Source organism: Lagenorhynchus albirostris, chromosome 12, assembly GCF_949774975.1.
Source record: "Lagenorhynchus albirostris chromosome 12, mLagAlb1.1, whole genome shotgun sequence".
NCBI classification, from domain to species: Eukaryota; Metazoa; Chordata; class Mammalia; order Artiodactyla; family Delphinidae; genus Lagenorhynchus; species Lagenorhynchus albirostris.
In genome coordinates, this window is record NC_083106.1 from 71,268,754 (window position 1) to 71,282,156 (window position 13,403).

General features: G+C 44.7%; 1 protein-coding gene across 2 annotated transcripts in view; it reads left to right on the forward strand.

Moving 5' to 3' along the window:
* The window catches only part of UBE3D (ubiquitin protein ligase E3D), a 153,765-nt gene that overhangs the window by 92,843 nt on the left and 47,519 nt on the right, over positions 1–13,403 (forward strand). For both annotated transcript variants that reach the window (XR_009543787.1, XM_060167560.1), the window contains one exon: positions 2,316–2,454. Coding sequence is in view for 1 of the 2 variants with exons in the window: in XM_060167560.1 (XP_060023543.1) it covers positions 2,316–2,454 (139 nt within the window). In the remaining variant the exon portion in view is untranslated. The remainder of the gene's footprint in view (positions 1–2,315; positions 2,455–13,403) is intronic.

Below are 13,403 nucleotides of genomic sequence, written 5' to 3' on the forward strand. Positions count from 1 at the left end.
TTATTTGTATAATTCACCACTTTCTCTTTCTCTTGCAAATATGATCACTGCCAAAAGAGGAGAAGAAAATGATGAGAAGTGAAAGTGGCTTCAGTTGATCTCTGATTGGCAGGACCCTTCACTATGAGCTTCAGCAGCCCCGGTCCAGGTTGTGGTGTTCCCTTCGTCTTGGGGGACACCCTTGCTGACGGTCTGCAGCATGATGAGCCAGAGTTAGGTTTGGGGGTTTCACAGATGAGTCCTCAACGGACATTCACGCTCCAGGCCTCCTCTTGTTGAGGCAAGAGATCCAATTCAGAAAAAGCAAATACCTTTTCAAGACACTGAAAATAATTTCAGAATGAAAATAGCTTTAGTCAGCCCTATTGTGGGTGATAGGGCAGGCGGTATCAATTCTGAAAACTTAAGTTGTTGATTGAACATACAGTAAAAGTGAAAAATCACTATTGCTTTTAGCCACTAAAAAAGTCAATACCTGGGTGTATCTGAGGAACAACACCACCAACCTTATCTTTATTTCCACACTAGCTGTAGAGTTAGAGGAATCCACAGGCCATGGTTGCTCATGTCTCATCTACGATGAGTCAGAGATGTAGACACAGCCCAGATAAGAATACAAGGAGGGTGGTGGTTAAGGATTGTAATAGCTACAAGTACGGTATTAAGCAAGTAGTTAATTCTCATAAGGGACACTGGAGGATGTCTCTAAGAACTGTTACCTGAGTGGTTCTTGCAGGATGAACAGAAGTTCACCAGTAAGGATAACAGCCTTCTAGGCCCAGAAGACTGTATGAGCAAGACACAGCATGTGTAGTATATTGCAGTTCAGGGAATGGAAAGTAACCATGTGGTTGTGGGTCCTAAGGAAGGGGGAGGGGAGGATGAGCTTGAAGCCACCGCGCTAGTGCGACACTTGACTTTTACCAAAGACAGCAAGATTTTTACTTGCATGCCAGTGAAATGTTGGGAATGTTATAGAGTTGGTAAAAGCAGAAAGAATAACTTAGCCAATCAATAGAAAAGAGTAATTTTTTAAAACATAGAAAAAGCACTCAACTGTGCACCTGCTGAAATAGACCATTTTTTAGGAAAGTGGACAGTGTCCTATCTCAGTCCAGCTAGTAGGCAAATGCTGCAGAGTTAACTCCCCAGCACACCTCAGAGATGTATCAGCCTAAGTAACCTGGTGGACCACACAGCTAAAGCATCTGCTATGGCTCGTCATAGAAAGTGTTAAATCCCTTATGCCCTCAACCACTGATGCTCTCTCAACTTGGCAGAAGTCACCACTGGTTCGGTTAAAGGTACCTTTACAGAGAGAGGTTTAAGGAAAGGCAAACGTGTATTTTTAAGAGGAAATATATATTTAAAATACACATATATTACCCTTTCAAAATTAGGACAGTGATAAGAGACACTTTGGTAGGGGCACAGGCAGGAAGTACTCAAGTAAATAGAGTTGATAGCATAAGACCCATGCTCTTCTCAGTACGTTGTATTCTCATAATGCTTTCCTGATTTTCCCTTTACTTTAAGCACTAGATGGGAAGTCAGGAAACCAGGATTCAGAGCCAGCCACAGCGTCTTCTAAACATCTGCCTCATCTCAGACAGGTCTCTTTACTTTTCTAGCCCTCCGTTCTCTCTCCCCTCCCTGGTGAGAGGATTTTCGAGTAGGTCCCACAGGAAGTAGCAGAGCTGCTTCACGGGCCTCTCTGGAAGATGACGGGGTCTTCCGCCAACGCTTCCCTTCCAGGAGAGCAGCTTCACTCTCGTTTGTATTATGAACAGGGGCTTTTATAAGAATTATTGATAAAAGGATTCTATCACTTTTTAAAAGTCTGGAAAAAAAAAAAAACAGAACCAGGTATTTCATGGGCCATATCCAAGTCAGAAAGAATTTCCACATCTGGAGAATGGGATAACAGTAGTTCCATTTCATAGCTCTCTGGGGGTTGAACAAGATTACTACATGTGGAACAGGGCGTAGAACAAAGGAAGCGTTTGATGTGTTAGCTATTAACCCCCCACCCCAATAGGTCCCTCACAAATGAGACTGCATTTCATACAACTCTTAAACTTTGAGTATGAGCTGTTGACCTGAAAAAAATTGCCTAATCCGTCTGTTTTCTATCAAAAACACTCTAAAAATGTCTTGTACATGTTCTCTGTGAATTTTTAGTATAACCACTTTATTTCTATTTCTTGTACATCGCCCTTTCTCTCCCACAACCAAAAGTTTTCTCCTTACATCAGATTTTTGAAATACGTCTGACCGGATGCAATGATGAAGTTGCACATATTGGTGTGTTTCAGGCTCGCCAGCTCGTGGGAAAGTGACGTCAGTGTCCACTGCCTCACCCTGCCCTCTGCAACCTGCTTGGAGCTGCTGTTGATATTGTCAAGGAGCAATGCCATGTTGCCTCCCTCCCTCCGCTGCATGAATTCTTTCCAGGTAAGGCATGGCTCCTTTACCACGGCGTGATTTCTCAGTTTGACTTGTTGTCGTTTTTTAAGGACCCTGTCTTTAACAGGCGCTAGCCCACGGAAACCCACATTTTCACAGGATAGTAATAACGAGCACAACGCGTGTATTGCCTTGTTCTGTCTCTTTCTAAATGGAGCCTCAGAACTGATTAGATAATTGTCTAGTAGTGGCCGAACCCATGTCTCTCTAACCCGGGGCTTGTTCTCGTCATCTCCGTCTTTCCCGCCTCTGAGAGAAGAGGCGGGAATGTTCGGCAAAGACACTTGTGAATGCCACTTCCCTTTTCCCAGCTTTGCCCTAGAACAAGGATTTTCGGCCAGCATTAGTATCTTTGCTGCTTTTAGCTTGCAGTCAGATTGCCAAATGGAGGTTTAACAGCGGCTGCATCCTCCCCCCACTCGCGGCACCTTTTCCCTCTCTCCCCACTCCCTCCCTTCTCTGGGTATTTATCTGTGCTCCTGGTCAGAGCAGTACAGAACAGAATAACACATGTGGACTGACCAGCAGGAAGACACCTTCCCTGGTAGGCAGCTAGCTAGTTGTCACCCAGGTGGCATATGAGAATTCACATGTTGGCTGGTCACTTCACTTGTGACCATATAGCTACTGAATGTTACTGAACTTATCTGTGACTCTCAGCATTGGAAAAATATTCCCAAGCCCTCTGAGCCTGTTGAGCAGGCCACGTGCATTGCTGAGAAATGACTGAACGTGGGTGGCTTGTTTCCACTTCTGAAGGGTTGCTGATGTGTCCTGAGATAGCTTCAGAATTGGTGGATGTCGCTTGGTGCGTCTCTGTGGTAAAACAAGACGTGGATTTTCCTATGAAATATAGCTCAGGGATTTGGTAAAAAGAATAATAATAATAACTGCTCCATAATAATTTGCGTCCATATCCTCCTGGTACTCTGTTACATTGATTGTCTCTGTGATTTTCTTCCTGATACACACATTTCCGACTTTGGCTGTGTGATACCTGTTTGAATTGATCATTACTTGATGATCAGCTTGAAGGTCCTAGATTCAAGGACCAGAGAGAACACCTTCCTATTTTGTAGGAGAGGAAACTGAGACCCAGAGAGATGGAGTCAGTTGGCCAGGGAGTAGCCAGCATGTTAGAGACAGAGCTGGACTCGCCAGGCTTACGCTGGGTAACAGCTTCTGCTACCCAAATTCAGTGCTCGCCGAAGCCCCAGGAGGTGGACGGGGTGTGAGTGGTCACATCTGCCTTGGAAGGTCCACAACACCCCCTTATTATGTGATTATTGTAATTATTTGTCTACTGCCCTGAACTGGAACTGATTTAAAATTCTGTGTATCAATCCATATTTCTTCTAAGTTTTGCTCTTTGGATTGAACATTGAATAACACAAAAGTTCACCCACAAACTTTTATGGGAGATGCGAGAAACTTAACAGTGGGGGAGAGAGGCTGGAAGACAATTATTTTTTATTTCACTCCCGTCTCCACTGTTGGAAGTTTTTATATGATGGATGAGTGAAGAGCAAAAGAGATGACTCGGACTTGGAGGATTTTACAGCCTGTTGGGGGAGATAGAACTGTCATCCATGGGTGATATAAATCTAGAATCATTTTATTACAAGGTAGCCTACGCGCAAGTCTTAAAGAGATTAAAGGTAAAAGAGTAATCTAGGTCGGGCGTGGGGGATTTGAGAGGAGGCCCAATCTGTATTTCTTCTCCAGGAGACGGAGGAAAAGCAGCCCCTTCAAGGCGCTCACCTCGAGCACACATACACACACAGGTACGAAAGCCTGGCCCGCCCTGCGTGCCATCCGTGTTCGCTCCCGGCACCTGTCATCACAGGGGCTCTCACCATCAGGATCATTGCTGACTGTCCCTCTCTATTAGTGACTGTGCTTCTGCTTTCAGTGCATTTGCTGAACATGATTGTCAGGGGCACACACACTTCTCCCAGTTTCAAAGGTACAGAGAAACTGGGCGCGGGTTCACAAACAATGTCTGCTAAAGAGATCTTGTTCCTGCCGTTACCCCTGGAAAGATGCATTCTTATCAAGGACACACCAGGAATTGACTTCCCCACGCAGGCCTTCACTCCAAGATAAAGTATCAGGGAACAGGGGAGGATGTCTGTCAGGATTAGAAAGAGACGCTCTGCTTTGTCATCTTCGGAACACCTACCTCATCAGTTATTACAATGGCAAGGAACTGGGCTGCAAATGTTGCCCATGTTGGGGATTTATTTCTTCAAGTGGAAACTCACTTTAGTGCGCGTTTTTTTTTTTTTTTTTTTTTTTTAACAAAAAGCTGTGTTGGGGCTTCCCTGGTGGCGCAGTGGTTGAGAGTCCGCCTGCCGATGCGGGGGACATGGGTTCGTGCCCCGGTCCGGGAGGATCCCACATGCCGCGGAGCGGCTGGGCCCGTGAGCCACGGCCGCTGAGCCTGCACATCCGGAGCCTGTGCTCCGCAACAGGAGAGGCCGCAACAGTGAGAGGCCCGCGTACCGCAAAAAAAAAACCAAAGAAAAAAACCCATGGAGATAAAAGAGCTGTGTTGGCAAGAGCTGTAATATAGTAGAATGACACTTGTTAAAGATACCATCTTTACATTTCCAGTTCTCTAACTTTGCAGGGCGAGTCAGTTACTGTGAGCAATGCTGCTTTTTCTGTAAAAATGTTATTTTAGGTTTCTGAGGCTTCAGACAGCACTACTGCCTGAGCTCTTATCACTGTCAAATCCCAGAAGGAAGGGTTTATCTTATTAGTTAGAGCCATTAATGTATATGAAATTCTAACTTCTTAAATTATAGTGCAACATTTCTCCCAGGTGAACAGGGATATCGTTGGGTGGTTTTTTTATACTTTTCACTTCTGCTCTGGTCCAGTCCCTTAATATCCCTGGTATGATTCTGAGCAAACAATGTAGGATTTGGTTGAGAATCACATACCATAGTTGTTGCAGCCCCAAGAAGGATGGACTTACCACGTCACTCCCCGCTTACGGTCCTTCTGTGACTTTCTATTGCAGTGAGAACAAAATCCAGACTCCTTATCCGGACCCACAAAGCCCAGCAGTATCTGTCCCTATCTCCCTCTCTGGCCTAATCCCCTGCTCGCTCCGTCTCACTCACTCTGTTCCAGTCACACTGGCCTTACTTCCTGCTCCCTCTCGTGGGCTGGTCCTGGCTGCAGGGTCTGTGCACTGCCTGTTCTCTGCTTCCAGGAGAATACTCTGGACCAGAGCTTTGCATGACTGGGTCCTCTTTTCTTTCAGGTCTCAGCTCAGGTGTCCCTTCCCCTAAGAAGCCTAACCTCACCCCCACCCCCTGTCCCTTACTAAATTCCCCAATCCCTGTCACCATTATTCTATAATCTCACCTCGTTTTATTTTCTTCATGGCTCTTTTCACTATTTACAGTGCTTTTTCTTTCTTTTTTTTTTGTTTGTCTTTTTTCCTGTACAAAAATGTGTGTTGAATGAGAACAGGGAGAATGTCTATTTTTGCTCAGTGTTGCATCAACAGAACTTAGGACAGTGCTCGGCTGTAGGAAGCATTTAATAAATATTGGCTGGCTGGCTGGCTGGAGATGGGTGGACAGACGCACCAGTAAAATGCAAACTGGCATGGCCATTTGACATTCTAGAGAATTCCAAAGGACTGAGCTAGGGAGAAGCAGAGGCATGGGCAGTACACCCTCAGGGGCAGAAGCAGCACCTTTTTCCCTGCCGGGACAGGGTGGACTCCAAGGGTAAGGTCCACATTTGAGATGTCAATAAGACTGAGCATAGATGGGTGTCTGAAATGACAGCCTGGAGCTCTGTACAAATGAGAAAGACTCGAAGAAGGGGTCGACCTTGGAAGGAGCCGGTGAGATCCAGGATAAGCAGAATGACCAGTAGACAGGTCCAGGCTCCCTCTGAGCCCTGGAGACCACAGGAGGGGAAATCGGAGTTGATGCTTTGGTGCCAGAAACTGAGGCAGAGGGGACTGGGGGTGTCGACGGCTCCTTTGGAGGGGGCAGGCGGCAGGTGCTGCCACTGTAACTGCTGCCAGTTTGATTCCCCTCTGAGAGCTTCAGAGCTCTGGGGAGAGGTGGCAGAAGGCAGTTTCCATATCCATCTTGGTGAACCACATCCAGCTTTTTAACCCGAAGTCCTGCAATGGCAGCTTTAAATCTGAACAAGGTCTCTGGAAGGTAGAACCTTAGAGCACCCAGGTTGGATCCAGGACTGGGTCGGGGCAGCTGGGTTTAATGGTTCTATGCCTCTTTCTTAGAATCTTGGACTATTGTAGCTGGAAGGATCAACTAGTCCAATGACCTTACTTTTATAAATAAGGAGCAGAGCCAGGAAGGGTAAGTTGTTATTGGAGACTGAAACTCTGATTCCTACGTTAGGCTTTTTGTGCTACACCTGATTTTCCCTGTTCCGTGGGACACAAGTTGCTTAGCGTATAAATAGGTGTCACTCATAAAAAACCATGAGATACTCATCAGATAATAATAATGCAAATTAAAATAGCTAATATTTATTCAGTGCTTTCTGTATTCCAGGCCCTGTTCTCAACGATTTGTACTTATTCATTCATTTCATTTTTATGAGAAACACCATGAGGAAGGTATATTATCAATATTATTCCCATTCCACAGGTACAGAAACTGAGCCAGGGAGATTAGCTTGCCCACGCTCACACAGCTAGTGAGCGGAGGAACAGGAGGTTCAAAGCCTGGCTCTAGACCGCACCTCCACCCCCATTCTTAACCACCAGAACGCAAGGCTGTGTTTCAAACCTAGGTCTTCTGGTTCTGAGTCTATTACGTATTCCATCTCATGGCAGTTACATCAAAGAAAGTGCAAATGGTCCTGTCATTGCCCTGGGTCTTGCGCATCTTAGTTTTACCACATGGCAGCAACAGTATCTCTTTTATTAATACCATCCTTCAGGTATTACTGAGGTTCAGAGAACCACAGCCTTCAGCTAAGGGGGCAATATGAGCGGTATGGATCCTGGCAAGTAAGTTGAACTTCATCAGACTATCGTTTTATGTGTATGCTGTGTGGCTGTATAGTGCAGTGAACATATGTAGAAGAGAAGAAACAAAAGAGCTTCATAGAGCTTATCTATTTCCACCTGACAGGCTTAGTCAGGGAAGCTTCCTCAGCTCTTGATGGATTTGATGTCATAGACTATTCCACGGGGGAAGGTGAAGCTGATGAAGCGCCTTGACTAAGGGTCGCGTATACTTTTCCAGAGCAGGAAATTCTCAGTGATGTTACTTGTGTGTAGTTTGATTTTTTTTTAAATAGATCTTTATTGGAGTATAATTGCTTCACAATACTGTTGCACAACAGAGCGAATCAGCCATATGCACACACATGTCCCCATATCCCCTCCCTCTTGCGTCTCCCTCCCACCCTCCCTATCCCACCCCTCTAGGTGGTCACAGAGCACCGAGCTGATCTCCCTGTGCTATGCGGCTGCTTCCCACCAGCCAACTATTTTACGTTCGGTAGTGTATACATGTCGATGCTACTCTCACTCCGCCCCAGCTTCACCCTCCCACCCCACATCCTCAAGTCCATTTTCTATGTCTGTCTCTTTATTCCTGCCCTGCAACTAGGTTCATCAGTACCATTTTTTTTTTTTTTAGATTCCATATATATGTGTTAGCATACAGTATTTGTTTTTCTTTCTGACTTACTTCACTCTGTACAACAGACTCTAGGTCCTATTGTAAATAGTGCTGCAGTGAACATTGTGGTGCATGTCTCTTTTTGAATTATGGTTTTCTCAGGGTATATGCCCAGTAGTGGGATTGCTGGATCATATGGTAGTTCTATTTTTAGTTTTTTAAGGAACCTCCAAACTGTTCTCCATAGTGGCTGTATCAATTTACATTGCCACCAACAGGGCAGGAGGGTTCCCTTTTCTCCACGCACTCTCCAGCATTTATTGTTTCTAGATTTTTTGATGATGACCATTCTGACTGGTGTGAGGTGATATCCAATTGTAGTTTTGATTTGCATTTCTCTAATAATTAGTGATGTTGAGCATCTTTTCATGTGCCTCTTGGCCATCTGTATGTCTTCCCTGGTGAAATGTCTAGTTAGGTCTTCCACCCATTTTTTAACTGGATTGTTTGTCTTTTTGATATTGAGCTCCATGAGCTGTTCATATATTTTGGAGATTAATCCTTTGTTGTTTCATTTGCAAATATTTTCTCCCATTCTGAGGGCTGTCTTTTTGTCTTGTTTATGGTTTCCTTTGCTGTGCAAAAGCTTTTAAGTTTAATTAAGTCCCATTTGTTTATTTTTGTCTTTATTTCTGTTACTCTAGGAGGTGGATCAAAAAAGGTCTTGCTGTGGTTTATGTCAGAGTGTTTTTCCTGTGTTTTCCTCTAAGAGTTTTAAGGTGTCTGATCTTACATTTAAGTCTTTAATCCATTTGGAGTTTATTTTTGTGTATGGTGTTAAGGAGTGTTCTAATTTCATTCTTTTACATGTAGCTGTCCAGTTTTCCCAGCACCACTTATTGAAGAGGCTGTCTTTTCTCCATTGTATGTTCTTTCCTCCTTTGTTGTAAATTAGGTGACCATATGTGCATGAGTTTATCTCTGGGCTTTCTATCCTGTACCGTTGGTCTGTATTTCTGTTTTTGTGCAAAATACTAGCAAACAGAATCCAACAGCACATTAAAAGGATCATACTCCATGATCAAGTGGGATTTATCCCAGGGATGCAAGGATTCTTCAGTATACACAAATCGATCAGTGTGATGCACCATATTAACAAATTGAAGGAGAAAAACCATATGATCATCTCAGTAGATGCAGAAAAAGCTTTTGACAAAATTCAACACCCATTTATGATAAAAACTCTCCAGAAAATGGGCATGGGGGAACCTACCTCAACATAATAAGGCCATATACGACAAACCCACAGCAAACATCATTCTCAATGGTGAAAAACTGAAAGCATTTCCACTAAGATCAGGAACAAAACAAGGATGTCCACTCTCACCACTCTTGTTCAACATAGTTTTAGAAGTCCTAGCCACAGCAATCAGAGAAGAAAAAGCAATAAAAGGAATACAAATTGGAAAAGAAGAAGTAAAACTGTCATTGCCGATGACATGATACTATACATAGAAAATCCTAAAGATGCCACCAGAAAACTACTAGAACTAATCAGTGAATTTGGTAAGGTTGCAGGATACAAAATTAATGCACAGAAATCTCTGGCATTCCTATACACTGACAACGAAAATTCAGAAAGAGAAATAAAGGAAATACTCCCATTTACTATTGCAACAGAAAGAATAAAATACCTAGAAGTAAACCTACCTAAGAAGGCAAAAGACTTGTACTCAGAAAACTATAAAACACTGATGAAAGAAATCAAAGATGATATAAACAGATGGAGAAATATACCATATTTTTGGATTGGAAGAACCAATACTGTGAAAGTGACAATACTACCCAAAGCAATCTACAGATTCAGTGCAACCCCTGTCAAACTACCAATGGCATTCTTCACAGAATTAGAACAAAAAATTTCACAATTCGTGTGCAGTTTGATTTTAACTTTAAGAAACGCACTGATATCCAGTGTCAACATTTCCATGACGTGAAAACCATATACGGTGACCCTTGAACAACATGGGTTCGAACTGCACGATTCCACTTATACATGGTATTTTTCAGTGGTGAATATCACTGTACTGCGTGGTCTGTGGTTGGTCGAATGTGCCAATGGAAAGGAACCGTGGATGCAGAGGGCCAGCTATGAGTTACACACAGATTAACCTCCACGTTGTTCAAGGGTCAGCTGTATTCAACTTCTCAATTGTTCAGAAATTAATAATTTTACAGATAATTCTCCCATCCAGCTGCTTTTTTTTTTTTTTTTTTTTTTTTTTTTTTTTTTTTTTTTTGCGGTACGTGGGCCTCCTGCGGAGCACAGGCTCCGGACGCGCCGGCCCAGCGGCCATGGCTCACGGGCCCATCCGCTCCGCGGCATGTGGGATCTTCCCGGACCGGGGCACGAACCCGCGTACGCCTGCATTGGCAGGCGGACTCCCAACCACTGCGCCACCAGGGAAGCCCCCCAGCTGCTTTTTCACTACCTGTTTTAATATCTGTACCCAAAGAGGAGAAGAAAACAACACATAAAAATTTGGTTCAGTCATTTGGCCATTAGTTGGCATCTTAGGTGAAAGGCTTTGATTGTATGGAAGTTTGAAGTTGCGGTTCCAACTTAAGAATTTTTTTATAGGTATATGCAGTCTATATAGCGCTCCAAGAAATGGGTAGGCAGGGGCCCAGGAACTTTACAGACGAGGAGTAACAAAGGGGCTACAGAAAGGGAAAGTGAGGATTCTATCTGTACACCAGTTTTTTCCTGTCTACTTTCAGATGTTACACTACATAAACGGTCGTCTTTCATATGCCATGCTCATGTCTAGGTAAATTATCGCCTTTAATATCTTTTAAGGTGACGTTTTATTAAATGATTATAAAAAGATAATCACCTTGATGATAAAAGATTGGGAAATACAGAAAAATGTAAAGGGAGTGAAAATCACTGGGCGTCACCAGGATTGACATTTTAGAGTAATTCTCGTTAGTGTCTCTCGTTCTATATATGCACGTATACGCACACACACAGAAATATATAAAGTTGGCCCCGTTGGAGATGCTGGGACTCAATTACTGGCTGTATTCTGCCTTTTCCTCTGTTTCGTCACTGGCGTGAAGACAGTCAGCCTTCCTGGAGACTGTCAGAGGAGGGCTTTATAAACCGGGGTCCTGTTATCAGGTGGGAATAGAGGGGAGGGAGGCTGCGAGCCACTCCATACATCAAAGGGTTGCTGCAGATGGAATTAGGAGGTGGGCAGACCCGCATCAAGATGGGCAGGCGCTGGCTAGATAGAAATTGTCCTGATCCGCACGCACCGTCCAGAGGTTCGAGGGCGTGCAGCGCTGGTGCCCTCAGGTCCCAAGGCACGTAGGCCTTCTTTCTTTCCTTCTATAACGCCTTCGTCCTCAGTGGGCAGAGATAATCCGGGGTTGAGTGCCGCTCGTTATATTTAGGGAATCCAGTCTCGAAGGTGGTGATTACTGCTCTGGCTATTTTCAGTCTCTCTCCTTAAAACAGATTTCTGAGAACTGCCTCAACAATTTGGGTGTGAAAAGGATGTTGCCCTAACCTTCCTCTCTGCCCCGTGGGGCGTTCTGTGGTTTGGGGAAATAAGCAGGTATCCTTAGATTCATACAGGTCTCTAGTCTGAATTCTCTATCCTCTGTCTCTTCTCGTATTGGACTCTGCTGTTTGGCCACATTCTAGAGAATACACGGAGGGGCCTGGAAGGAGCCTGGAGGTTTCCCAGAGGGTCAGCGAGCCCAGGAGTCTTCTCGCTGCTACACTGCTTCTTTCAGGAGGCTGCTCCCCTGTCCCAGATTCCCCGCCACATGCGCTGCTCCTCAGAAATTTCTATCCTTTCCAAGGAGTTGGGCTTGTAGGCAAAGTGGGACAGTTCCCAGGCCTTCCATGGCCTTTACTCTGAGGGGCTACCACTTGGTGGGGAGCCTGGTAGGGCTGGGGCGCCCTGGCTTCGGCCTTATTGAGAGAAGTAGGAACGAGGCGTAGCCCAGAAAGTCAATCATTCTGTCTCTTGTTTTGTTTGCTTGTTTTTAATAAGGTAACTTTTTCCCCCTGACCGTGAAGGGAAAATACATCCTCATGACAGAAAAATCTGGTATGTTTTTCATTAGCAAAGCAATACTTATTTGCACTTTAAGCCTAAAAGTATAGAATCTTCAAATCAAACAGTTTCAGTCCTTCACAGCCTGGCGGCGAGAGCAGGCCTGGGGCAGGGCCTGGGGAGCCTCTGTGATTGGAGGGCACTCACTGTCTCTGAGCCTCAGACTCAGTATCTCTGAAGTGGGTGAGGGGAGGCCTGGAGGACAGATGGGTTTGGCTGATTCTGCAATGCCGGGATTATGGATGGTTCTGGCTCTTGTATGTCAGCGTCCATAGGAAACTTGTTCAAAATTCAGATTTCTGAGTGAGAGCCCCAGAGATTCTGCTTCAGTAACTCCGGAGGAGAGCCCAGGGATCTGCATTATAACAAACACCCCTAAAACAATAAATTAATTTTTGGAAAGCAAAAAATACCCCCAAAAAACAAAACACCCAAAGCGTTTCTGAAAAAGGTTTTTGAGAACCAAGGTAAGAAACACTTCAGTGAAAATGGAATATATTCCCACTGAAGTGAGAAATGTAAAGGAAGAAAATCTTTCAGTTATGATGAATACCTAGTTATTAGCTCAAGTAGCTTATTTTCCTCTTTTCTTCACTTTTTCTTTTTAATCTGCACATTACACAGTCCCTAACAAATGAAGTAAACTGAATTGTTGTCATGCAGTTTGTTTGTTGGTTTGTTTGTTTGCGGTACGCGGGCCTCTCACTGCTGTGGCCTCTCCCGTCGCGGAGCACAGGCTCCGGACGCTCAGGCTCAGCGGCCATGGCTCACGGGCCCAGCCGCTCCACGGCATGTGGGATCCTCCCGGACCGGGGCACGTACCCATGCCCCCTGCATCAGCAGGCAGACTCTCAACCACTGCGCCACCAGGGAAACCCGCGGTTTGTATTTTTTCTTTTGCTGTCTTTTTTTTTTCTTTTCTTCTACCATGATTTCTCCCTTTCACACTCAGATGCTTGGTAGAATCCGGGGGTCATTTATCTCTGTAACTCATCTTTGTGCCATTCAGCATGAACTTAGCATCCTCTCTCCCTCAGGGCTGTGCAGCCCTTGTAACCTCTCCTTCTCACAGCAAGGCTGGTGTCCTAGGACAGTCACTCACCCTGATGTAGGACACTCAGGCTCTAGTCTCAGATTTGCCACCACCTGGATTTTGTGACCCCCAGCTAGCCAG